Source organism: Trypanosoma melophagium, assembly GCF_022059095.1.
Source record: "Trypanosoma melophagium isolate St. Kilda chromosome Unknown ctg18segment0, whole genome shotgun sequence".
NCBI classification, from domain to species: domain Eukaryota; phylum Euglenozoa; class Kinetoplastea; order Trypanosomatida; family Trypanosomatidae; genus Trypanosoma; species Trypanosoma melophagium.
The window spans coordinates 80,816-107,172 of NW_027125147.1; the positions used below are offsets into that span (position 1 = coordinate 80,816).

Below are 26,357 nucleotides of genomic sequence, written 5' to 3' on the forward strand. Positions count from 1 at the left end.
TTTGTTGTATTTATTCTCCTCATGTCTAATGTATGATTTAATCTTCTTTTTGCTTTTTTTAAAGTATTTTTTTGTTTCCCTTAAAAAGTAACAATAGTGCTCAGCAAAGAAAGACCAGTGCCATACTTAGTTGTAAAGGTACGCTTTTCGCCCTTATAAGGAGAAAAAAAAGGAAAAAGAAAGAAAATTAGCTTATAGCTTTGTATTATTACATTAAAAAAAAGGAGATAAACTCTTTTTTTTTTTGTACGTATAACCAAACAGACACAGAAAATACAAACACAGCCCATACAAGAAAAATTTAAAATAAATGGACTTCCTTGATGAGACTGTGATATACCCCATTACGGCTTTTGCCCGCAACAGCCGTATGCTTGTGCGTAAGTGCCAGAAGCCAAACTACAGCGAGTTCACCTCAGCGGGTATGGCAACACTTGTGGGATTCGTCGTTATGGGATTTCTCGGTTTCTTCGTGAAGGTTATCTTTATTCCCATCAACAATGTTATATTAGGGGCATAGTCGTCGTACATCTAATATTTATATGTATATATAAATATATATATATTTGTTTTGTGTACGTTTGGAGAGAAAGAGAAGGGGTAGGGGTGATGATGGTGTTCTTTCCTTCACTGACATGAGAGGTGCCATCGCCCAAGTATAACCAAAAAAGAGAAAATCACGAAGAAAACGCGGATCTGGCGAGGAAGGCAAAGAAACTGGGAAAAGAAGTAGAAAATAAGAAAAAAGAAAAAGAAAGAAGGAGGGAATGTCCCCCCAAAAAAAAAAATAGACAACAAGAAAACAAAAGAATGAAGAACTCTGATTTTTGCAGTGTTTTTTGATGACTTGTTATTATTCTCTTTGTGCGTGTCTTTTTTTTCCCCTTCTTGTTTCCCCCTTCTCTTTGTTGCACATGTATAACTCCATGTGGTTACTATGTGAGCAAATACTTTTCTTTTCTGTCTTATTGCGTCTTGCTGATATTCGCTCACGATGATGATCACCATGTTCTCTATCTATCTATCTATCTATCTATCTTTGTTGTTGTTCTCATTAATACTGTTGTTCTTTTTCGATGCTTTCCGTAAATGATCCCAATGCTTCCTTTTACTATTCCTTCTCATTTTCTTTGTTTGTTTGTTTTTTTTACTCTATCTATCTATCTATGATGTCCTCACACGGTCAGTGCCCATATATATATATATATATATATATGTCTGTGGTAAAACGCTCCCTTAACGTTGGTGTTGTGGGGATGGGGAACATGGGTGTTCCAATTGCCCGCAATATTGGATTTAAGTCCCACGGCGCCGTTTATTTACAACTGCACAGCCGCACACTGCAGAAGGCACGTCGTGTGTGTGATGATCTCGCCGTCGATGGCGCCGCCTGTGCGATGCGTACACATGACCGTTATGCCACCATGACGAAATGGTGCGATGTTCTCTTATTAACACTCGCCGACGTGAACGCCGCCCGCTATGTACTCCTCGAACACACTGAGGCATTAGTGCGAAATGCACGTAAAGGTCAAATCATCGTGGACCACACTACCGTAGATGCGGAGACGTCACGCGAATGCGCCCATGAGGCGGAACGTCGCGGTGCGTACTTTTTAGATGCGCCGATGAGTGGCAGTCCGCGGGCGTGTTTTAATGCGCAATTACTATTGATGGTGGGCGGCCCCGCGGAGTCCTTTCAGAAACTCCTCCCCATATTTCACATGTACGCCGATAATATTATTCACATGGGCGACAGTGGCAGCGGCTCCTCCGCCAAAATAATCACGCAGGCCCTCGTCGCGGCGCATAATGCGGCGGCCGCCGAGGCCCTCACGATGGCGCACCGTTTGGGCGTAAACGATCAGAAGAAACTCGTGCAGGTGTTGGATGCCTCGTGGGGGTCGAGTACGATGCTGCGGCGGAGTGCGCCACTCCTGCAGGATCTCATTCGCAATCCCGACAAACTCCCACCCACCTCCACCGCTAGCGTCGATAAGTTGTTGCAGGATCTTTCTCTGCTCGATGCCTCACTTCCAAAGCGAAAGACACTAGTAAGAAATGGAAATGGAGCAAATGTAGCGAAAGAGGAAGAGGAAGATGAACCGTTTCCTGTCTTGGATGCCGCACTTCGTTCATTGGCAGCAGCGTCAGATGCGGGAATGGGGGATCGTGATATTGCCGCCGCCGTGCATTACATACAGGCCGGCGAAGCCGAACTGCGTAGACGACGTGTAACAGAAAAGAATAATAAGAATAAGAATAGCAGTAATGAAATGGAGAAAAGTATGAATGCCCATATAGCTGATTATAGTCTTGGTAGCGGCGGTGTTGATCTTGGATTTGGTGGTGATATGAATAGTACTAATAGTGATAATGTTAATAAGGATCAAAGTAGCAGTATTGGTGGAACAACTACTGCAGAGAAGTATACGGAGTTTGGAGAGGAGGACTTTTATTAAGAAGAGTTGTTGTTGGTTTTTTTTGTTGTGGTGGTGGTGGTCTCTGTTTCCTGTTCTTTTTTGTCTGATGGAAATAGGTGGGGTGGGGGTGAGTTTTGAACGATCTTGGATTCGCAGATATACCGCTGAATATGTGCAGTAAGGTTATACCTGTTTATTGATCTTGTTGTTGTTGTTGTTGTTTTTGTTGCCAGATGCTGGGGCCAAACCGATTTAGTACTTTCTGTTGCTACTACTACTTTTAATAATAATAATAATAATAATAATAATAAAAGATACTATTACTATTACTTGTATTGTTTTTGTTGTTGTTATTACTGTTACTGCTCTTGTTATCTTGTTGTGTTTGTGCTTTATTCGCCTTCTTTCTCTCTCTTTCCTTCTCACTCATACATTATTGGTATATATGTATATGTATGCATATCATTAATCCCATATTTAAACTATCTCCTCCCCTACAGTTACAGAAGCGAGTAATATATATAATGGAAATCCCCTCACGATGGCCTGATCCCGTTGATATCACAACATCCACAGTACTGGCAGACTACAAATGGCTGCCAAACTATCGTCAAGATGTGTTTCAAACCGTGTTAGAACGGGAAGAGGGAATCGCACGTGTGTACTTTGCAGCAGAAGTGGAACTCGCAACGGCAACAACAAAAACAACAACAAGAGCTGATAATAATTGCAGTAGTGTAGATGAGATATATAATGCCCAGAAGAATAAAAAGAATACCAGTAATGGGTCTGCTGCTGGTGTTGCTCATAACTTACATGATGGAAGTATATTATTGAGTTCTTTAGATGGGGAAACAGATACTTCACGTTATTGTAAAAAAGATCATTGGTCTCTGAAGGAATGTGATCAGGAGCAAACGCATTGGACGACCATTAAAGCCGTTGTATGTCTCACATGGAAGGCATTATATATATATAACACAAATACCACCCTATTGCGTTATCTACCTCTTGTAGATATAAATAAGGTGGGGGTGATCTGCGATGCATGGATTTGGCTGCGCGAAACTCCATCATCCACAACAACAACAACAACAATGACATCAGTATTACAACGTACACCCTCCAACACTTCCACTTCTTCTTCTTCACTGCTATTATCACCATTGAATCAGCAGCAGCAACAAAAACAACAGCGGCAGCAAGATGTGTTATTTCGCATTTTACCTGAGAATGAATCCCCGTTAGCTGTACCACGTGTTCTTTTAGGAATTCTCTCTGCCACACACACAACAGGCGCACAGTTTGTGGGATTTTACCGCGACTTCTCACGTGTGCAACTCCCACCATTAAACAACACAATTCATCCTCTGCACTACCCCGCACTGCCGCTATTGCGATACCGTGATGTATGGACGGAAGTACGTCATCCACATATTCTCATTGCCCACTTATTGCTGCGGCATCAACTTGCCTGCGGAAGACCACCACCAATGCGTTATAATGTACAGAACGATCCCACGGCACGTTGGAGTACTGCTGCTATTAAACAAAAACGAGAATCACAACAACAACAACAACAACAACAACAACCAAAAGAAGAAGAAGAGGAACAACAGCAATTATTATTTTCACCTATTCATATTTCTGCACAGTCACAATCGGTTTTGTATGCTGCCGATGGTACGGCTCTTATTTCACCGTACTTCTCTGCATTCGAAGAGGGATGTGGTGTACCTTATTTAATTCGTAAGAGTGGAAGTCTCACATCATCCCTCTCGACTGCCGTAAATTGTCCACTCCCCAAGTCACAAGCGTTAAACTCTCTGCTGGATGCAAATAACAAAACGAATAAGAAGGAAGAAGAAGAAGAAAAGATGAAGAACAAGAACAATGTTGATGATGTTAATAATATATTGAAGATGCAGGTAGAGAAGCAAGATATTATTTCACTGATCCCATCCCGTTCACCTCATGCCGTTGCGAATAGTGCTACTAATACTAATACTACTAATAACAATACGAGTAGTAGTACAACTGATAATATTTCCACTTCTGATGTGACAACACCTGCGGGGCCTCGACCCTTAAATAATCACCTGCATTTATTTTCAATATCTCCATCACCACACATACCAGATACAACTAACGTTTATTACGCCAAACCCAGATCTCAATTGCAGGAAACAGAAGAGAAATTAATATCACTGAAACCCACTCTTGTGGGTATGAAAACTAGTAATGAGGGAAGGGCCATGAATCAAAAACAATCCCCTATTATTACACGCACCAGTGGACGCACTTCTGCCGTAGAGTGGGACTCCTCTATTGAGCATATGCTAATGTTGCTAAACAAGACACAATCAGAACCGTCTGATCCCGAATACACTCGACACATTGCACAGGATCTTCTTTCACATGAAATAACATCCCAGCAACAACTACAACACCAACGAGAAGAAAAGCCATTGCTAAACCCCAGCCACCTTGTTGTCCCTAGTGATATCAGTAGTAATGATGAAAAGAATGTTCCTCAAGTTAATTGTGTCCCCTATTGTGAATCACCCGCTGCGGGTTTCATTCCTTGTCCACCATTCCGGATGTAAGATGAGGTCTTACTGCATATATTGCCCCCTCTGCTCTTGTGTAGAAATACACACAGACAGAAACACGTATTCATATATATATGATTGTGTGCTTCTGAAAGAGTAAAAATGAGGGAAGACAAAAGAAGAAAAAAAGGAAAGGAATGTCAACTACAACGTTGTACATTTTAAGTTTTTTTGGGGGGGTGAATTTAAGTTTATGGAGAGTGGTTATTTATTTTTTGTTTTTTCCGTGACTATTATTATTTTTTTTCTTTTTTACCTTACAGCTCTTTTTTGACATCTGTGTTCAGAAAATAGGAAGGAAGGAGAAAAGAGGAGCGACCACAAAAAGTAAACAAAAGATACACAGTGCGTAAAAAGACAATACACATATACAAACATACATTCATATAAATATATATTTATATTTAGAGAGAGAGAGAGATGAACCAAGAGGTGGGTAAGTGTTCTGCTTATAATATAACTTCTCTTGAGGCACACTTGCAGTCTATCCGTGCAGCAGCCGCAGCTGCCCGCATCAATCATGCCCAATGTGCCTTACTTCTCCGCCGACTGCAGTTTATTGTTATTATGCTCTCACGATTACCAGATCCAACACCCACACTGCAGATTATGAGTGTCTTTCTCGCTTCCGATTTCCTCATACAATGTATGCACTGCGGTGGTTTCTGGCAAAAGTTATTACTTCGTCATTTCACTTGTAATGCCCTCTTCGACGGTGTCCTGCAGCGGATCTCATTAGTGTGGCATATGCACTCCACAGAGTCGTGGGTGGGTGAAATGCATGCGGCTGTGAAGGCGGATGAAGTGCGGTGTGCCAAACTCTTCCTGCAGATCATTGGAACAGAGGAGGTGCGTGATGGCCCCATTGCCACAGTGATGCAGCAGCAGGAGAAACAACAACGTGAGGGGGCACGCAGAAGCGAATCAACACTTTCAGAGAAGGAAGTCATCCATGCGTTCCGGCGGCATTATTTAAGTGGATGGAAAGTGCCATTTGAAGTACTCACCCCACCATCGTCGGAGGGTGATGTGGGAAAGAATAGTACAAATGTGAATAGTCTTACCCCGGAGTTTCTAAACGCACATCTTGTGTTTACCACAGAACACGGATATAATTACAGAGGTATGTCTGTAGTGTTGCGGCAACTCGATGGAAGGTTTGTCGAGATGATTTCTCCAAACACCGTTATGAGTTTTGTGCAGGATATGGTGTGCCGTACACGATGGTGTCATCCAAATCTGGTTCCTTTTATTGGTGCCTTTACAGAGAAGTTATCTAGAGATGCCAATAATGAAATAACACCCACACTGGCACTTGGGGTTATTACGGAGGACGTCACACGTCTCGTGGCGTATTCCATAACCAAAAGTAATACCAACGACAAGCACAATAATAATAATAATTACAATAATAATAGTAGTAGTAATAATAATAATAATAATAATAATAATAATAATAACAGTGGAACTCCTAATATGTATAGACTATTGTACACCCTGAGACCCATGGAAGGTTTGAAAGACGCAGACGCGACATATCGATCTCTCTATGATCTTCTCTTTATACAACGACGTCGCTTTACACTTATGGAGGCCATTGAAATAACACTGCAAGTTGCAGACGCTCTTCATTACATTCTCATGGATGAACCGCATGTACCAGCAGAGACTGTCGCAGCGTGGATGGAGGTATCACCATCGCATATTCTTGTATGTCCTTTAATGGCACAGAGTAAACGGATAGAACAGGCGCAACAAGAACAACACGAACAACAACAAGTGAATAGAGGGCGGGAATATGTATGGGAATGGCCGTCAAACAATGAAACTGCAGCTCCCGTTAGTTCTGAGTGTTGTATTCAACTCCCAATTCCCGGTACATTTGCTGTAATGTATGCACCACCAGTGTATGTTGAACACGGGCCATTCAGTCGCTGGAAGCCGCATCCACACGCTGCAAGTTCAGTTTGTTATGCCCTTACACAACTCTTTATTGCCCTCGTCAGTAATGAGACGCCGTACCGAGCATTTGAGCAACAAGAGGAACTCGCCATGTGTATTTTTGATAATCCAGCATTACAAACACTAATTCCATCCGATGATCGTGATAGTGATAGTGATAATGATGATGACCTTCCAGCAGTGCGAGTGAGCATACCGATTGGGTGTGGTATTCCATCTTCTTTGCCTCATGAAATACGGAACTTATGCAAGCGTGGTTTGTTGCTGCGGAATCCAGAGCAGGTGCAAATGCAGCAAACAGAAAATGGTTTAACACTTGAACAGTTTCGAGAAACCATGACGAGTCTATACGTAAATAATGCGCAACTTTCATATCCTGAAGATAATGAAACAGAGGGACAACATTATTATCGTCAGTGTTATTCGCTTTCTGATGATAACAGTGCAGGAGAGTCCAATTGGCGTGATCAGGGTGGACCTGTTCACAGTGTCGAAATGATGCCACCAAAAAAACCATTGAACGACTACGGGGAGTTTTTTACTACTGTGTAGTATTATGGGGGCTTTTTTTTATTATCATTTCTGTTGCTTTCGTCGCTCCCAACCTATTTGTTTTTTTCGTCTCTTTTTTTTTGTCTTTGATGATCATCCCTCTGCATTCAAATCAAGTGTTTCCAATTGAATGAAGAGTGACGATATTTCTCTTTCTGCTTTTTGTTTTTTTTTTTTTGTTCTCTTTCTTTTCTTCTTACCTCTCAACGTGTTTTTATCTAGAGGTTTTTTTTCTTTCTTATGTGAATGAAGACACTGTGGACTGACTCCCCTTTGTTTTTCTTTTCTTATTCTTGCTATGATCCTTCCGTTGTTTTTATTTTTTTTCTTTTTAAATCTACTCATTTACAACCTTTTCGCTAGCATAGGTTTGTACAGGCAACACACTGTCCTTCCTTCTTTACTCACTATAGACTCCTGTTGACTACAGGAGTGAAGGAGAAAAAACTCTCTCTCTCTCTCTCTCTCTCTCTCTCTCACTATATCTATCTATATATATATATATATACCTTTATATCTTTCTCGGTATATTAAACCCACAGGGAATGGATCGTTCACCGTCTTTGAAGAGTCTTACAGAGTTGCCAAAAGATGCCAATTCCACTTCAAGCAGCAGCGATGTGAATGGCGTGAACAACTTGAGCAGTGGCCCAACGGAGAGACGAGTTTTGTTTGTGGAGGCTAAGAAGAAGACCACACATGTTCAACGACAAGGAGAAAAAGGAAAAGGAAAAGAAGAACAAGAAGGACGGAGTTTTAGTTCCCCATCTGAGGCGGTAGAATCACTAGAGCAGCACTACACAAGAGCCGTACAACAACTAGAGACATTAGAACAAATGTACACCCGTCTGAACTCACACAATGATGAGTTGGAAGATAATTTCATGCTCTTACGTACACGTCTGGATGCCCTCCGTGCGGTAATTGTAAACCGTCTTGACAGAGCGGCAAAGGAATTACGTGGGGACGTGCATTTGCTGCGGGAAACAGTGTGTTTTCTCACGCAGGACTTTGCAAGTGATATGCGGTGGTGTCAGCAGCAGATCGTAAATCGTTTGCGGTATACCGATAGTGAGAAGAAGAAGTCATCGGTGTTATTACCATTTGCGACATTCCAGGCTGTACAATCACCCAACCTCTCGGCGGCTCTCACAACGGTGAATAGGGAAGATATATCAACGAGTTGGGATTCCCCATCGCAGTGGCGTGAGGGCTTTATGAATAATAATAATAATAATAATAATAATGTCTCACAGTCCACAACCACGATAGGAGGTAGTTCCAAAGGAGGAGTTCAACAAACAGAGATAGTGGTATTGCAGGAGGCGCTTGAAAAGTCTATGCGGCAAAAGAAAGAACTTGAACAAAAATTACATGAGCAGCGTGAGAACTATGAAGATCATATGCGTAGTATGAAGAGGCTATATACGCAGAAGGAATCAACGCTACAACATCGTGTGAAACTGCTTGAACACTTTCTAGGGAGTGATGCTAACAAGTCACACCTCCTTCTCCTTGAAGATGGTAGTAAAAAGGGACTGCAGATATCATCATCATCCGCACGCCGCAAATACAGTCACAGCACTAGTAGTAGTAGTAGTAATAGTAATAGCAGCCGCAGCAGCAGCAGAAGCGGCGGTAGTGAAAGCAGTGAGAGTAGTAACAGCATACGGGAAAGAAAGAAAACGAGGGATAAAACCACCTATGCGTGGTCAAGCACAGGTGAAGTTCTCAAGCAATCTAAACATCATCAGCGAGAAGAAGAAAACGTCTCACCTTCTGAGATGTGGAGTGATGATCCATTAAAACACGCCTCACGCGTTCGCGATGATGTGGAGCGACGTGTACAGGCGCAGATGTTGCGTGGTAATCAAAGAAGACGAGAAAACAACAATTCACAGCAGGCGGCGTATCGTATTCGTCCTGATCTCCCAACAAGACGTGAAGAGAAGGAGTTGGAGGTGGCCGCTTCTCGTCTTTTAAGCGCCGTTACTGGGGCGTATAGCACACAGTCAAAACAGCAGAAGCAGAAAGAACAACAACAACAAAAGTATGGTCGCTCCTATGCAGATGATGATAATGTGTTGAATAGACTTTATTATCTCCCACGATCACCACCAAGGCGTCCTGTGACGAATACATATCTCGCACCCGTACCAAAGAGCGGTGTGGTGCCCCGGCCGGATGCGTTGTCTGATGTGTCTACGGTGGCACGTGGTTTATGGGCGGAGAAGTTGTTATTGCAGCGCTCTGGACGACGACAATAATAACATCCTTGTATACAGGCTGATAATATAAACTATTGTATACGTTGTACTGCTTTTTGGGGTTTTTTTTTTTTGCTTTTGTTGCTGCTATAGTTATTGTTATTCTTGTTGCTCTTTGTATCTCCTAGATGCATCTGAATGCTGTGAAGTTTGTCAGTTAGATACTGTGGTATGTGTACTGTTTTTCTACGTGTTGTTTTCTCGTTTTTGTATGTATGTGCTTTGTACTGTTATTGTATGGATATATATTTAAAGTCGGTATCGATAGGCAAGGTTGTGTTTCTTTGGTTCCGCTGCATGTACCCAAGTGTATTATTTGTGTTTTCATAGATTCTGCATTTGTAGTTATAAACGTATAGCGTTACATGATTTTTTTTATTATTCTTCGTGTTGCATACACAATAGTTTATACCCTCTTTTTCTTATTCTTTCTGCTCTTTTTTCTCTTTTCTACACCTTATTCATCATTGCTGGTAATGGCGTACTTTTTATTTAAGAGAGAAGAAAAAAGAGGATTATGTATCTTTTTATTTCCCTTGATCTTATCTCCGTAGTAAACAAATAAATATATAAATACATACATATATATATATATATATATATATATATATATATATATATATATATCGTTGACGTATCTGTGAGAAGGTGAAATACGGTGCATCATTAACAGATGCGCTGCGTAGGAAGAATGCTGACTGTCTCACCTCTTTTACCCATAGCAACAGTGATCACACGGCGATTACTCACAGTTGGTTTGTATACGCCCACACAAAATTGTCATTATGCGGCAACACCGTTACTCAGCTGCGGTGTAAACGCTGGACGTCACTCACGTCTCGGGATGGACGGCTTCACAGATGTTACGTACAACACCGCCGCCGATCGCTTTCTCGAACATGTTGATAACACACTTGAAGATATCGCTGCGGATGCCATTGATGATGTAAATCTCTCTGGCGGTGTGCTCGCTATTGAGACAAACACACGTGGTACATTTGTGTTGAACAAGCAGGCACCAAATGTGCAGTTGTGGCTGTCCTCTCCCATCTCCGGTCCACACCACTATGATATGATTATAGCTGAAACGAGTAACGGCGATAATGATACTGAGAATGTGCAGTGGCTTGCCGACAGTGATGGACACTCACTGAAGGGGCGGTTGGAGAAGGAACTCACAGAGGTATTAGGTGTGGAGGTGAAACTCTGAAGAGAGAAGAGAAGAGAAGATATGACAAAGAAGGAAAGAAAGTAAGAAAATGAGAAGGAGGTGAAAATACGTGAATTTGCGTTTATGGGAGTGCTCTCTATGCAGAATTAGAGACTGGAGGATAGTGCGATGCTTTTTTGCAATCTTTTTTTTTCTTTTGGGTTCCTTGACGCCCGTATATAATTGTGTATTTTTGTGTGTGTCCTTTTCCTTTCTCCCTTTATGTATTTGGTGTTCGCTGTAATAATTAAACTTTTCTATTCTTCCTCCTTATCTTCTTTTCTTTTTCCTTTTTATTACCAGAATCATAGTGGGAAGCAAGTGAATTATATAAACCAGAAATTGGAGAAGTTCCAAGGCAAAGAAAAAAAAAAAAATAGTGAAGTTCAGAAATTAAAACCAAACCAAAGAAGAGAAAAAAAACAAATAAAAAAGAAGGTTGACGGAAAATAGGAGAGTATCCCACACCAAAAAGGAGTCAAGGAAAATACAAAACCAAAAGAAGAACAAAAAACAACAACAAAAATGTTAGTTGAGAACGTACCCAACAGTCAAGAAAACAATGCCGTCAAGGATAAAGCAAAGGGATTATCCAATACCTACAATAACGATGCCGCTAACGCCCTCTATCATAGTGGTCGCGCCCCCAATGCACCGCCACGCCGCCTCTCTATGCGTGCCCGCGATGCGGAGGGACATGTAAATTACAGCGAACCGGTGAAAACTCCACGACGACGACCCTCCGATGCGGAACTCTTATCTCACTCTCAACAACAAGAAAAAGGTGGAGATGCAAAGAAAGCAGCACCGCCCAAAAAAGAGGGAGAAACATTCTCAGAGATCGGCTCCGATGCCCCAGAGGCGGCGGTGGCAGCCCCTGTGCCTCTCCCACACCCCACACCAACTCCCACAAAAACAAAAGCAGCAGCAACAACAAAACAAAAAACACCAACAAATTCAAATCCAGCAGATGCGGTGGTGGTAACGACGCATCGACGTGTGTTTGAGGGAAACGGGTGGTCGTCGCTGCTCGTCAGTGCATACAGCACAGTGGAGCGCACGGTGCTCAACGAGACATCGCAGGCGACGAGTATTCCCGATACTTCCATCCGCGTTGTCTCACTTGCGATGGAAGGCGGACGACTCGTGGCGGAGATTGCCCTCTTGCATGACGCCACACTCACAGAGGCGGCCGTGCAGAGAACACTCGACACATATCCATATAACGGCATGCGAATGCTGCTGGAGATGCAGGAAGAGAAGCCGCAGCAGCCAACAGGTCTGGGTGCCGTTCTCGCCGGCATGGCGGCCCGAAAAGATACCAATAATGCTAACAAGAGTAATAATGTTATTAATAAGGATGATGCGGACAATGAGAGTGAGGTAGACTCGGAAAGTCTGGTGCTGGTGTGGGAGAAGGGAGAAGAAGAAGAGGATGAGAGTCCAGCAGAGGGGGCAGACACTAACAGAAGAACAGCTACTGTCACAGTACCAGAGCCAACAGCAACAACACCACCAAAAGTACCGGAAGTACCAACAGCAGCAGTAGTAGCCGAGCATAAAGAAATAGAGTTCACAGAGGAACCAGAACCGAGCGTCAATGCACCAGAAACTCAGAAGAAAAAGACCCAAAAAACAAATAAAGAAAAGGAAGTCACTATGCCTCGCGTGCCGCAAGTTGCTGGTACTCATAAACACGACGGAACTGCGACTCCCAAGACTCCACGTACACCACAAGCTGCTGGTACTCATAAACACGACGGAACTGCGACTCCCAAGACTCCACGTACACCACAAGCTGCTGGTACTCATAAGCACGACGGAACTGCAACTCCCAAGACTCCACGTACACCACAAGCTGCTGGTACTCATAAGCACGACGGAACTGCGACTCCCAAGACTCCACGTACACCACAAGCTGCTGGTACTCATAAACACGACGGAACTGCGACTCCCAAGACTCCACGTACACCACAAGCTGCTGGTACTCATAAACACGACGGAACTGCAACTCCCAAGACTCCACGTACACCACAAGCTGCTGGTACTCATAAACACGACGGAACTGCGACTCCCAAGACTCCACGTACACCACAAGCTGCTGGTACTCATAAACACTATGGAACTGCAACTCCCAAAACTCCACGTACACCACAAGCTGCTGGTACTCATAAACACTATGGAACTGCAACTCCCAAAACTCCACGTACTCCACGACGTGGGGGTGATAAAGCGGGAAGTTCTTCTTCCACTCCACGTCCATCTCTCACTCCTCGTGCAGGAAACCCATCTGATCAAGCAAATTTAAAATTGCCATTGCGGTCTCCTCGTGCAGGATCCTCAAGACGACGTTACTCCGGCGTGCCACATACAGCCCGCACGTATGGGTCAACTACACCGCGGCGGCGCTCAGCATATGATGCGGGTGGAAGAGCTGTATCCAATGAACGGTCCCGTTCACAAACACCAACAAGACAGAGCAGAAAACATTTGCAAGAAATACACGACCAAGGTCTTGCATGTAATGCCCTTCTTGAGCGGTGGCATAAAACTGGGGTACTGCGCGGGAATGAGCGTCCTATTCCACCACAACGAGTTATTCGCGTGGGAGTCTCACAGTGGCCACGCACACCCCGTGTTTCACCTCCTGGCCAAGCCAGTGCTGCTGATGCCGGTCTTGCTGATCATCAAACTCCAACTGTCTCCGCTGGTGTGAATGGATACGCGACAGATCATCACGGGGCTACTGTTAATGATTTTGAGGCATTTCACGATAAATACAATGAAGTTCATGTTCCCCCTGTTAGTGCACCAGCTCCTGTGCGAGCAGAAAGTAACGATCATCGACATCCACATCAGTACCAACCACAACCACAACCGCAGAGACGTCATTCCCCCCTTAAGGACACACCTGGCATCTCCCATGGATTGCGGTCACCCGTACGACATCACAGAGTACAGGTGCCGGATGAGGCTGTGAAGAAACACGCTGCTTCTGAAAGCAGTTCATCTATTTCATGGGAGGAAGTGGCTGTCATTGAAGAAACAAGATATGCGTGAGAAGGGTGGTGTAAAGGAGAAATAAGAAAAAAAAAACAAATGAAGAAGTGAGTGATTACATTAAAAAGATGTCTTATTTTCTCAAAACTCTCTGTAGGGTCATTGCAGTTAATTAGTAAGAGGAGCAATGGTGTTCTGTACAGTTTTCCTTTAAAGTAGCGTGGAGTAGAAGAAATGATGAAAGCGAAGAAAGAATAGGGGGAAACAAAAGTGAAAGAGTAAAATTGGACCGAAAATTCTGGAAAGAAAATGGAAAAAAGTCCGAATAGTTGTGTGATACGAAAAGAAGTACACATATCCATATATATAGTCAGAGTATTGTATCATTGTTACTAGAAAGTGAAATATTAACCATCCATATTACTGGTATACCTTCGAGTATTATTTGTATGTTTATTACTGCTACTAATATTTTCTTAGCTATGTCTTCTCACATTTTTTTTTTCACTTGCTTCATTTTAAGGAATTTTTTGGTATTAAAACGTTGTACCAATGCTTTTGAGCACGCTTTTCTCGTACGTATATGTTTTTTTCTTTTCTATTGGTGAACGGATTCGCTATGTTTTATTTTGTATGTTACATCACCTTTTTTTTTGATGTATCTCTCTTGATAACTGGTTGTTTTATGGGGCGAAACGGATGGGGAAAAAAAGGAAGAAAAGAAAACAGGGATGATTGTGTTCAGCTGTAGCAGTAATAGTATTACTCCATGTAGTAATTATTACTACTGTTGTTGTGGTGGCTGTTATTGTTGCTGATGCTGCTCAGATTCCCTTTACCCATACTGCGTGTTCTGTATGCTTGAGATATATTTAATGGTGGTATATTTTACTTATTTTTGTCCTACAACTTGTAAGAGGGAAAAATATATATGACAGAAACGCAAGAGGGAGAAGGATTATCAGTGAAGATAAATTATGTTGTTATTAGATATAGTTGTATCTACTTACTTACCTTTTTTTTTTTTTGCGTAATTCGAAATTAGTTTATCATTCCTTCTTTACTTTCATTACAGATGACCCTGATAAGATGTTTTTGTATTGCAGTATCACCTTCATTGTTGTGCCACTATTGTATAGTTTCGTGCGTCCTCACCCATACGGGATGTAGAAGCACATCAGAGCAGTGAGAAAATGCATTTTTCATTTATTCTTCATTCATTTTGTTTTTCCTGTGTTTATGTCTGTAGAGGTGTGCTCTTTTTTTTTTCCGCGTTCTCACTTTCTTCTGCTCGTGTCTATCGCACTTTTTTTTTACTTTTCTTCCCTTTTCATTCTTCTTCTTGGCTTTGTTCTTCTCTCTTGACTCCTCTCCTCTCTCTTTCTCGTTCTTTCTCTTTCTTGCTCTTTCTGCATACATTAGTCTGTATCCGGTTTATCACGATTGCTGCTCTCTTTGCTTGAGAGTGTTCCGACACGCAATCATTTTCACGTTAACGACAAAACAAAACAAAAAAAACACTTCTAAACAGCAAAGGATATAGCTAACGAAACAAGAAACAAAGGACAAAAAAGAAGGAAATTAAGAGATAGCATCAAATACCGTTACGACTACTACTACTACTACTACTACTACTATTATCATTGTTATCATTATTATTATTATTATTATTATTATTGTTATTACTTATATTATCAACCATGATACGGCGAGACGGCGGGGTTGCTCCTCAAGGAGGAAGTTTTTCAACGAATGCGGAAATTCATCACGTTTTCCCGAATCCACCGCCGGTTCCCACAACACGTGGACCTCCACTTACAACCGGCGGGCGTACACCGAGTGGACCCCCACGGGGAACTCCCAAGCGGTGGTCTGTGCGATACTCCACCGGCATTAGTTGTAGAAGTGAGGGAGATCCACTACACGCAAATGAGGCCTCCGCCAACGCGGGAAGTTTAACGCAACGATATGGAAAATATACGGTGAAAGGCGCAGCACCACTTGTGCCATCAGCGGCGGATGTGGCGAATGCAACGCCTGAAAGCGGCGTGTTGTTTTGGACTGTGAACAGTGATGTCCCAACATCCGTGACAACATCATTGGCGTTTCATGTGGATAAGGAGACGACTGGGACGCGTGATGACGCTTCAAGTATTGCGTTTGAGGTGCTGGAGTCGCTGGCGGCCCCTCGTGTCAGTGCAGCACCGCTGGTGGCGCGGGAAGTGCAGGAACTGGCGCAACCCGTGCAAAAAGATGTAGAAGAAAAACAAAAACGAGTAGAAGAAAAACAACAGGAACAAAGGGAGGAGAAGAAACCTGAAAGAGAGCCTGAGGGGCAGGAGGGTGTAATAAATACCGGTGCCGGAGTATCCTGTAATAATAGTAGTATGTTTAGTAGCTATTTTAATGGCAATTGTGATGTTGCGAATCACGATGGTAATAATATCCATAATGATGACGATGACATGGAGTCTCTACCAGCCGCGTTACCACCACCACCACCAACACCACATCCAACCGCCGCATCGAACTTTGGTAAAACAGCCACTCGACTGGAGTTCGGCGGCAAACATTCCACTGGCAATGTTGGGAAGGATGGGGAGAAAGTAAATGGAGTGCAGGGAGGAGCAGTGCCAAAAACAACAACAACAACAACAACAACAACAACGAAACCAAAAACAATGACATCCAAGCCAACACCACCACCAACGACAACGTCAACAACAACATCAGCATCAGCATCAGTCTTCAGACATGTAGGGCTAACACCTCCACCGCCGGTACTGCAACCACCAATGCGATCGATTCTCAACGAAGTAAATGCGTGGACAGAAAAAATGTCGCATGTGGAGGATATGGGTTTCAGTAAACTTTACCTACAAGATTCTGAGCGAGCTTTTCGTGATATACAACGTGAGACGGAGGTACTTCTTGCGGAAAATGCTATAGCCGAGAAGGGGCTTCGTGCGGCCAAGGACCGCTACGTTGATACTCTTGACGAGTGTGACCGTCTTCAGAAGGAAAAACTAGAAAGTGAAAGAATTCGCAGTAAGAACAAGAATGAAAATCAAGCCATAGAAGAAAATGACAAGAAGCGAAGACAAGAAGAGGAAGAAAAATATGCAGAGGAAATAGAAGCCTGGCGTATTGAAAAGGGTGAACTTTTGGCGCAGAAGGCATTGTTGTTGCAAAAACGCAGTGAATTACAACACCATCTTCGGCGTGGTACAAACATTAAAAATGTGGCTGCTGTATCACGTCCTCAGCGAACTTCACAAGAACGAAATGATCAAATCGATGGATCCATTCCACCAACAGAGGATCTTGAAACTATCAAAATGCGACTAGAGGTAAAGGAGTCGCGGGTTTGCTTTGAAAAACTTGTTGAATCACACCGAAACTTGAAGGAAACACGACGTCTGCGTCAAGAGGAGTTTGAGGATGAATCAAGCACTCTTCGCCAAACAGCGGCAGGAGCCAGGGAAGAGGCGGAGACTTCGCGCAGTGCTTTGCAGGCATCTCTGAACGAAGCAGAACGACTGCGAGCCATGTATCAAAAGGAAGGTGAAGATTCACTCGTGTTGTTATTAGAGCGCGGTATAGGGGAAGCAAGGGTGGTACTGAAACAGAGTGACAGCAGTTCTGCATATGCTGACAGTATCCGCTCACGTGGAGCAAGTATGACTCGACGTTCGTCCCTTAACTCAACACCCCGTCGTGGTGCAGGATCGTTTGCCTCCTCCTCAACAGCAGTGACACGACAGAGTCGTCTCAATTGAAATGTTTAGAGAAAGATAGGGTGGGGTGGGAGAAATAAAAAAAAAAGGTGCCCGTCTGATGTTTCTATTGCTATCTGAATGTATTTCTCTCTCTCTCTCTCTCTCTTTCTTTCTGTCCGTCCGTATGTGCGTGTATCCGTGTGTGTGTGTGTGAGGGAGGGAGAGAAAATAGTGTTGCTTATTGTTGTTTTCTGATGCCTTTCTTATTATGATGATTCTGGTTTCTTAATCCTTTGGCTATTCACAAATATATTTCTTGTTATATTGCGTTTATTTTGCGTTCCTCTCTCCTTTTTTTTTCTTCTTTGTTTTTTTTTTTTTTTTTTTGAATTATAACGTGTGCTATCACATTACCACTGCAGCGGAAGCAATACGCCTTCTTTAAAAGAGCAACTAGCACAAACGAAGAAGGACGAAAAGAAAAACTAATTGAAACAGTCCTCGCGGGGTCAGTTACTAAAACAGATACATAGGCTAACTTATATTTATTTGTCTATCTATCTACAGAAAAACTAAAAGGAAACATGCCGGCTAAAAAGAAGGGTGCGCGGGGGAAGACCATCAACCTCATGGACTTTAACGATGAATATATTCCCGAGGATAACTTAGATTGGGCAGTGGAAGTCCCTCAGGAGAAGACACAGGAACAAGTGGTGGAAGAGAAACTTGCCAAGAGAGACTTCAGTCGCATTGCTAATAATGCGCTCGCAGAGAACAGCGGTTTCCGTGATGCACCAAGTGCGCACATCACTCGCTCAAAAGGCATTGATGATCTCCAACCACCGTATGTCGCTCACTTTGGAAATTTACGTAATGGAACCACAGAAGACGAGTTCCTACGTAACTTTCACGAAGATGTCATCGTTACTTCACGACTCATTAGTCAAGATGGAAAGAGTTTTGCTTTTGTGGAATTTAAGACAGCCCAGGCACTCGCTATTGCCCTCACAATGGATCAAACTATGGTAAAGGGACGCAAGCTATACGTAGATTTAGCCACGGCGAAGCAGGTAGAACGATTACATGGTCATAGCGGGCCTTCACGGCAAAACGCAGCGGGTGGTCCACAGCAGCAACAAGCCGGTGGATTACAACATCTTAATCTTACTCGTGACGCTTTTGGCACCACACAAAGTGGCGGCAATGCTTCTCCAGGAGAGCGTGAGATGGGTGGTCGCTCCGGCTTTGGTTCCCGCAACGATCTCCACCTCCTGGCGGAACTCTCACGGGACACGTTAGGCACTGCCACTCGCTGCTCCGAAGGCTCACCAACAGGAATGACACCACCGCCAGATTTTGGGAACTGGCGTAATGAAGGACCCGTGGTGCAGCCGGAGTTTCAGCCAAATCTGCGCGAAAACCGCCGCAGTGATGGAGAGTTGGATCGTCGTGGCGGTGGTGGTGGTGTTCCTCGCAACAGCAAACGCCAGAGTCCTGTGTCAGCTGGTGGTCTTGCAAACTGGCGCGACGAGCCTATGGTTCAGCCGCCACCGCCCCCGAGAGCGGGTAATGCAGAGGAAAGTAATAACAATAACACTGCCGTTGCGTCTACAAACGGCGAGGGTGGAAGTAACGGTCGAAAGGGAGGTGGTGATGCGTGGTCACGCGATGGCGCTGGTCGCGGGGGAAATCGCGGCCCGCAGCGTCAGCCTCGGGACGACAGCAAATGGGAGGCGTTGCGACGTTAGTAATAGGAGAGAGAAAGTTTGTTTGCATGTGTACACGAAAAACGAAAAGAAGGGGGATTGCTGAGGCGTGACATTGATCGTTTCACCAGGTGAAAAGACAAAAACAATGAAAAAAGAGAAGAAATCAATGGCAGGCATTGGCGAAAGAAGAAGAAAAGTTTGTTGTTGTTTTTTTTTTTTGCAGGAGATAGCGGATTCTGCAGCACGGGGTTCACATGTGTCATGGATTCTTTTTGTTTTTGATTTCATTTCTTTTTTTTAATCCTAATACCTTCTCATCGCTACAACTCAAGCTGTCGCTGCCAAAGTTACTATTGCTACTATTTTCGTTATTTTTGGGGCTTACCACTGCTGCTGGTGTTTGTGGCTGCGGTTGTGGTGGTAACCACTTTTGATTTCTTTTATTTGTTTTGTCGCGGATCCAATATTGCCGTGAAAGTGGTGATAAATGACAAAACAAAGGATAACGAAGACAAAAAAAAACCTGCAGCGCTCGTGGCTGCAAGAGAAAGATGAATGTTGGAATGTAGGTTCTCGCAGCAGCAGAAGCAACGGTGAAAACAGGTAGAACAAAAAAATTTTTTTCTTCCCCGAATAAAATATAAAAAAAAGACCCCAAAACACTTACGCTATAATAAGAGTAGTAAAACCTCAACGTCATCTTTGTTTTTTATTTGCTGTGGTCTTTGCCATCATCACCGCTGATCCCGCTTAAATTTGTGAAACGGCAAGAGGCCATGAAATGCAAGAGAAAAGAAAAAGAAACGATAAAAAAAGGAAATAAGGCACATATATATATATAATGCGAACGCAGCAGTGCATAATACAAAAATATGTTTGAAGCACAAAAAAAAAAATAAGATATAATCATTAAACAAGGAAAAAAAAAGAGACCGGCCGTCGACCCCACTCCCGTCTACCCATCCCTCCTCTCCACAAACGCGTGGAGATGCAAGAAAGGAAAAGAAAAGAAAGAAAGCATGAGAGAGAGAGGGAGAAGTCTAATGGTGAAAAATGCTTTTCGCAAAGGCGGCAAATAGCGGGAAGCGGAAAATACACGCATAATGTGCAAAAACACCGGTGTACGAATGTGATTTTTTTCTTCTTATTTGTTTCCTTTTCTCCTTTCTCTATTTTTTTTCCTTGACAAAGCGGGCGGGCCGAAGAAGGACACAAGGAAAAAGCGAGGCGAAAATGCACCGGCAGAGGCAGGCCCAGGAACCCTCCGGCCGGACGGGCGGCACAGCACGGGAAGAAAAGGAAAAAAAGAGATCCGCCCGCGGGGCGGAGGGAAAATAGACTCCCGGGGAGCCTCCGGACACCCCACGCCCGCCCCACAGAAGAAAAAAACGGGCCGAGGGGGCGGGAAAGCGAAGAAGGCAAAAAAAAACGTCCCGACCCCTTCCACCGCCAGGGAATTCGGGGGAATGCGGCCCGACCCGCCAGGACAAGGATCTGACGGGAGGGGCGGGCGTCGCTATTTTTCTTACCTTCGCCCGTTTGCGAGAAATGGGCGGAAAAATAAAAACGAAGAACAGGCGTTTGCAGCTGCGCCACTTTCGCTGGCCAGTTTTGGGAAACCCCCGCCGAATCCCGCGGCGCATAAACCCCCACAGAACAAAAAACGCGATTACCCGAAGCGGGAACCCAAAGAAGAGCGGTTTCGCCGGCCAATCCCGGCGGCGCCCTTCCCGCGATTTATACAAATGCCGGCTTCGGGGCCCCCAAAGGGCTTCAAAAGAAAGACCCCCGGCTTCCCAATCAAATGGTAAGGGAAACCGGACCCCGGCAAGGCGGGAAGCCATCAAGACGCGGTTTTCATAAATCTACGCTTTTCAAAACCCTTCCAAAGTAAAACGAGGAAAGGCATGGCGGACAATAATGGCCCCTAAAAAAAAGGCAACGCCGTCGTTTGGAAAAACGGACCTTTGCAAGAACCCTCCTGCCAGGGCCTGCAATGCGACAAGTTCCCAGACCCTCTTCTCAGACATCGCCTCAAGAAATTCTGCCCCCACACCCTCAGACAAGCACGCGATCAACAAAGAGAAACGGAAAACTTACAAAAGATCAAAATCATTATTGCTGTAAATAAGCCCTTTCCGCGCGAAGGGAGGGAAGAAAAATAACGTTGTTTTTTTTTCGTTTTACTTGAGGAGAAAACAAGGAGTAAATAAAACAAGGTAAAGGCGCTCAGAAAACACCAAAAAAAACAACAACGTCTACCAAACCGCTCCGGTAAAAGAAAAAAAAAGAATTCCTAGTTTGGCCAAGCTTTGCATAATAAAATAGATTGAAATAAAACAGGAGCGGATCTCTGCTAGCAAAAATCCATTACCCAACCCAACCCTGCGAATCACAGCAGAAAAAAAAACATAACAAAATCTACTTTCTATATATACAGGATGACTCGCCCAGAAGGCCTTACAAAATGGCAAATTCTAAAGCCCCTTTCTTGCTCAAACGCCTCTGCTTGGAGGGATTTGGTATTGGGCGGGTTGGGATCAAAGAAAAAAGAAAAACTTAAACCCCTTTCGATCATTAAACTGGTGGTATTCCCAAAAAAAAAAATCACTAAAACGAAACAATAATTAATAGTAGGAAAATAACGATCTTAGATATATAGAGAGAGGGAGGGAAAGGGAGGGGGAGAGAGAAAATCAGAAATCTTGCACATCGGGTTCAAGCACCCCAGCCAAAGAAAAACAGCATCAAAACCAAAAAAGGAATAGTTGTTAGGGAAATAAAAATATTAGTGGGAAAACTCGCACTATCTCCACTGCTACTGTCGCTGCCGTTGGTTCCGATAAAACTGCTGCCATTGGGAGCGATAATGCAAACCTCACTGTAACTGGGGCAAACGATGCTTCCACTCACAAAGTCTCCCCCTACTGGAGTGAGGGTTGAACCATTTGGGCAATCGTGCCATTCATTGCTTCCCCTGTAAAGCACACTCAAAACACCATCCTCACACTTCACCCCCGCACAAATTCCCCCGACAGCTGTATCAGATGTACCATACTTCACAACCAGAGATTCACCATCCAGACACCACGAGTCAGGGCGAAGTAGGGATGCATCTCTTCCTTCCATTTCTTCACTCGCACACAAAAGACCAGTAGTTAAAGCACGGACGGGACAGTAGTCAAGCTTCAAGAATGAGAAGCCACCTGTTCTATCGGAAGTAAAATACTGATATTGCGCAGGTAAGGCTTCGGCATACTCCGAGTCAATTGCACAGTTCCCCAAACCCATGCGACCATAGATGCAACCAACAGGATTAGTTGTATTACAAAACATATTAGGATATTTGGTGATGTTATTTTCCATACACTTTTCATTAAGAAAGTCACAACCAGAGTTGTTTCCCCAATACATCGGTTCTTCCATCCCCCAATTTGCTTTATATACACCCATATCTTCAAAGGTTGCCATTGTAAGAGCTGTGTAAAGCATAACACCATCATCAAAAGGTACAGTCATCATCTCATCTTTTGCGTTACGTCGCTTCCAGTGTGATTCAACACCTGCTGCCGTATCATCCTCAAGCTCCATGCCCTCGAGTGTAGAACAGTTATAGTAATTCCGTGTTTTAGCCTTTGTTTTTTCAGAAGATACAAAAACAACATCATTATCCTTGCCACGGATATTCGATACATTTGTCGTCATTCCAAGAGAGTTCATCAATGTATATTCAAATCCAAGAATATGAGCAATCTCATGGGCAGCATGACGACTAGAAACTCGAGTTTCATCAATAGAATATGCACCAAAATTCATGACACCAGCAATAAAACGATTTCCTAACTGAGCACAGGGAATAGCCCACGAAGGATTGAAAATAGATGTTGGGGTTGAAGCCACGTACAACACTGTATCAGCATTTGCAACCCCAGTAGTGTGATGGGAATTGGGAACTGTGAAGCGAAGGCACACTGAAGAGGTAAACGCAGGCACTACCAAAGAACTCCTTTCACGATGCACAAGTAATCGATCAGTATGTAACTTAACAGCAACAGGAATAATTTTTTGAATAAGCGAATTCTTCTTTGCAGTAGTGAGAACATCAAAACTTGCACAAGATAGTACTAGACCACTGGAATAATCCATACGATAGTCTCCTTCAGAGGAACAGTAGTTATCACTATCCTGCAAATCTTCGGTTGACACAACAATACGAATTGGAGCCCAACTTTCACTTGTAGCTGCTTTGTAAGATTCCCACGCACCTTGTCCGTTATGGGGAACCTCCCGCACCACAGAGATGGGATTACCACCCTTCCTCATAATATCATCAAAACTGCATTGTGTGTGTGTAACTGCAAAGCTTTTGATGGTACAAAACATAAACAGTAATAATACTGCATTTAACAGAAAACGTATCATGCTGCTTTTGTTAGAGAAAACTCTAAGTGTAAACTTGGCGTCTAACTCGTCCTAAAGAAGGAATAAAATTAAAAAGAAAAAAAAAGAAGAAAAAAGTCAACCATACATATATAGGAATATATCTCTTGTTCCCGGGAAAGACACGGTAGCGTATCCTATTCTGCCAAGGGAAACCAAAAAAAAAGACAGAAAAAAGGTGGTTAAATGAGACCTACCCTTATAACTCTTGGAGCATTACCAGTTGCGACATCTGTTTCCTCCTCCAGTCCAGGTCCAAAGAAAGCATATATATATATATATATATATATATATAATACTTGTGCGTCTCGCTACCCAAAAAGAGAAAAGTACAAAAATAATAAACAATAAAAAACATTTTTTTCACTCACATGGCGCAATCGCACTTGCTTTTGCTCCTCGAAGGGCTTCACGGAATAATGGCGTTAAGCAAAGAATCGTCCATAGTATAAGTCCAGCACAAATACAGCCAAAAGGAACAAGGGTATCATTCTGATCGGTTATGTACGGGACCTTGCAGTTCATTCCAAATATCGAAATAACAAGATTTATAGGAAGACAAACAGCTGCTACTTGGTTCAGTATTGACATTTTAAAATCCAGTCCAGCTGATGCTTGAGACATACGCATTGAAACACCTGTCACAAAATTCAAATTTGCCTGATTTAGCATGTCACGCGTGTCATCAAGTCGTTCTGATACCTGCATAACCTTTTCCAGTGCCTCTTTGTATGTACGCACAGCAGCAGGATCTTTTGCAACAAAAGATGAGCGCATAGTTGGAGCGATTAGTTCCTGCAAAAGTTTTTCCTTCAAGAATAGCGATGTACGAAAGTTTGAAATGCGACGACGTAGCAAGGCTACACGACGTAGTAAATCAGCCTGATCCTGTTGCCCGGGCGAAATCAGAAGCACCATCTCATCAATATTACCAACCTCACTCAGTAAAGATGTTGGGTCGGGAAGAAAAGCTTCACAGGTGAAACACACCAATGTACACAGAATTGTGGCACTTGTTATAATCTGCATAACCGGCGCTGGGGCAAATGGACTTCCAGCCTCCGTCGAGCCCTTATCTGTAAAAGGAAATTGCCAAACTTGTTGTTCGCGGCCTCCTTCCACCTCCACATGCCGCAGCAGTTCTGCCAAACCCACAAACGGGACTGCGTGCACCGTCACCAGACACCGCTCACTGCACGCAAACGAACACGATACGGCATCCCTCTCCGCCTCCTCACTGGCTGCGGGAATGGCGGAGAGCCCCCGCCCCCGCCGCCGCGCACACGCGAGACTCCCAATGAGATATTGCCCCCGGACCGGCTGCAGCTCCACCACATCCTCCGCGTCGGAGGCCAGCACCGCCTCCATCTGACTCACCTGCATCTCGGGAAAGAGCAGCTGCAGCACACGCCGGTTCTGCTCCATCCCACTCCCCTGCAGATCCGCCCAAATCCACCCGCCGTCGGGCAGTGTGTTCCCGCCCAGTCGTTCTCTCTCAATGTATGCCGCCACCATATATGGGCTGGCAAACTCAGTGGTGCTGCTGGGAGCCCCCGGCATCTTCTTCACAACGAAGCAACGCTGCCTCGCCTGTACCACACCCATCGCAGCCGCCCCCGTTGACTCCGCTTCCATTGCAAGCCCAGGAACCCCTTTAAACTCACGCATTTCACCTTATAGCTCTTTCTTTCTTTCTTTCTTTCTTTCTCCGAATCTCTCTCTCCAGTATGTTAACCTCCCGATTCACTCCGACAAAAAAGAGGGAGAAAGTTGCTCTTTTTGGGGGGGGAAACGGTAGTGCAACTTCAAAGTAAGAATTCGTTCGTGGTTCCCTTAGTTTCACCAGAGCAATTTAAAGAACTATTAGATACCAAAGAGAAACCCCTTCTTAAGATGCCACCGTCCTGTATTACCTTTTTTTTTGATTTTTTAGTGTACAGAAAAAAACTTTTTCGTTAATGTGCAGTAAAAGCAACTAGGAAACTACTTGTTTTTGCCACTGAAACATATTTGAAGAAAAAAAACAACAACAATATTTATGTGTTAATGGACAAGAAATACAGACTAGTTATGATAAGAAAGATAATTATAAGAATAGTGAACACTGAAAATACGTTTTCTTTAATATTCTCAACATAATTATATCACTTATTCGAAGGGATGGACTCAAAAAATGGTTTTAAACTCCAAACAATACTTTTTGCATTTTTGTTAATGCGCCTAACGAATTCACGTGATGTGCGCTACAGTATAACTGCTCTACAAGGCACATACATTTCACGGCTAGATAGAAATAATGAGATATAGATATCCTGAAGCACATGATTCGACATACAAGCGCGCATTTGTATATTATCAATATTAAAAAGAAATGAAAATTAGAATGGGGATAAAGTTTGACACCACCCTTACAGTACAGGAGAAAATAAAATGAAAGGGCGGCAATCACCCTTTGAGCCACAA

General features: G+C 43.6%; 12 protein-coding genes across 12 annotated transcripts; 10 read left to right on the plus strand and 2 right to left on the minus strand.

The window, feature by feature from the left end:
- Positions 1-310: 310 nt before the first annotated feature.
- Positions 311-520, plus strand: LSM04_002019 (Protein translocase complex; the record flags this gene model as incomplete). Its single annotated transcript, XM_067331491.1, has 1 exon — positions 311-520. The coding sequence occupies one exon, from the start codon at positions 311-313 to the stop codon at positions 518-520; it is 210 nt and encodes a 69-aa protein (XP_067193035.1).
- A 694-nt stretch (positions 521-1,214) lies between these two features.
- Positions 1,215-2,462, plus strand: LSM04_002942 (3-hydroxyisobutyrate dehydrogenase; the record flags this gene model as incomplete). Its single annotated transcript, XM_067331492.1, has 1 exon — positions 1,215-2,462. The coding sequence occupies one exon, from the start codon at positions 1,215-1,217 to the stop codon at positions 2,460-2,462; it is 1,248 nt and encodes a 415-aa protein (XP_067193054.1).
- Positions 2,463-2,878: 416 nt separating this feature from the next.
- LSM04_008064 (uncharacterized protein) lies at positions 2,879-5,029 on the plus strand (the record flags this gene model as incomplete). The annotated part of the gene is made up of 1 exon (XM_067331493.1): positions 2,879-5,029. The coding sequence occupies one exon, from the start codon at positions 2,879-2,881 to the stop codon at positions 5,027-5,029; it is 2,151 nt and encodes a 716-aa protein (XP_067193171.1).
- Positions 5,030-5,455: 426 nt separating this feature from the next.
- On the plus strand, positions 5,456-7,549 carry LSM04_007633 (uncharacterized protein; the record flags this gene model as incomplete). The annotated part of the gene is made up of 1 exon (XM_067331494.1): positions 5,456-7,549. The coding sequence occupies one exon, from the start codon at positions 5,456-5,458 to the stop codon at positions 7,547-7,549; it is 2,094 nt and encodes a 697-aa protein (XP_067193162.1).
- Positions 7,550-8,094: 545 nt separating this feature from the next.
- On the plus strand, positions 8,095-9,816 carry LSM04_008157 (uncharacterized protein; the record flags this gene model as incomplete). Its single annotated transcript, XM_067331495.1, has 1 exon — positions 8,095-9,816. One exon carries the CDS (start codon positions 8,095-8,097, stop codon positions 9,814-9,816), a length of 1,722 nt encoding a protein of 573 aa, XP_067193175.1.
- A 673-nt stretch (positions 9,817-10,489) lies between these two features.
- On the plus strand, positions 10,490-11,026 carry LSM04_003691 (Frataxin/CyaY; the record flags this gene model as incomplete). The annotated part of the gene is made up of 1 exon (XM_067331496.1): positions 10,490-11,026. One exon carries the CDS (start codon positions 10,490-10,492, stop codon positions 11,024-11,026), a length of 537 nt encoding a protein of 178 aa, XP_067193064.1.
- A 525-nt stretch (positions 11,027-11,551) lies between these two features.
- Positions 11,552-14,086, plus strand: LSM04_001720 (uncharacterized protein; the record flags this gene model as incomplete). The annotated part of the gene is made up of 1 exon (XM_067331497.1): positions 11,552-14,086. The coding sequence occupies one exon, from the start codon at positions 11,552-11,554 to the stop codon at positions 14,084-14,086; it is 2,535 nt and encodes an 844-aa protein (XP_067193030.1).
- A 1,640-nt stretch (positions 14,087-15,726) lies between these two features.
- On the plus strand, positions 15,727-17,805 carry LSM04_008685 (uncharacterized protein; the record flags this gene model as incomplete). Its single annotated transcript, XM_067331499.1, has 1 exon — positions 15,727-17,805. The coding sequence occupies one exon, from the start codon at positions 15,727-15,729 to the stop codon at positions 17,803-17,805; it is 2,079 nt and encodes a 692-aa protein (XP_067193194.1).
- Positions 17,806-18,329: 524 nt separating this feature from the next.
- On the plus strand, positions 18,330-19,493 carry LSM04_000133 (uncharacterized protein; the record flags this gene model as incomplete). Its single annotated transcript, XM_067331500.1, has 1 exon — positions 18,330-19,493. One exon carries the CDS (start codon positions 18,330-18,332, stop codon positions 19,491-19,493), a length of 1,164 nt encoding a protein of 387 aa, XP_067192994.1.
- Positions 19,494-20,920: 1,427 nt separating this feature from the next.
- On the plus strand, positions 20,921-21,265 carry LSM04_004144 (uncharacterized protein; the record flags this gene model as incomplete). The annotated part of the gene is made up of 1 exon (XM_067331501.1): positions 20,921-21,265. The coding sequence occupies one exon, from the start codon at positions 20,921-20,923 to the stop codon at positions 21,263-21,265; it is 345 nt and encodes a 114-aa protein (XP_067193075.1).
- Positions 21,266-22,172: 907 nt separating this feature from the next.
- LSM04_006378 (Peptidase M8) lies at positions 22,173-23,876 on the minus strand (the record flags this gene model as incomplete). Its single annotated transcript, XM_067331502.1, has 1 exon — positions 22,173-23,876. One exon carries the CDS (start codon positions 23,874-23,876, stop codon positions 22,173-22,175), a length of 1,704 nt encoding a protein of 567 aa, XP_067193146.1.
- A 381-nt stretch (positions 23,877-24,257) lies between these two features.
- Positions 24,258-25,562, minus strand: LSM04_005262 (Mg2+ transporter protein; the record flags this gene model as incomplete). The annotated part of the gene is made up of 1 exon (XM_067331503.1): positions 24,258-25,562. The coding sequence occupies one exon, from the start codon at positions 25,560-25,562 to the stop codon at positions 24,258-24,260; it is 1,305 nt and encodes a 434-aa protein (XP_067193114.1).
- Between the last annotated feature and the right edge of the window lie 795 nt (positions 25,563-26,357).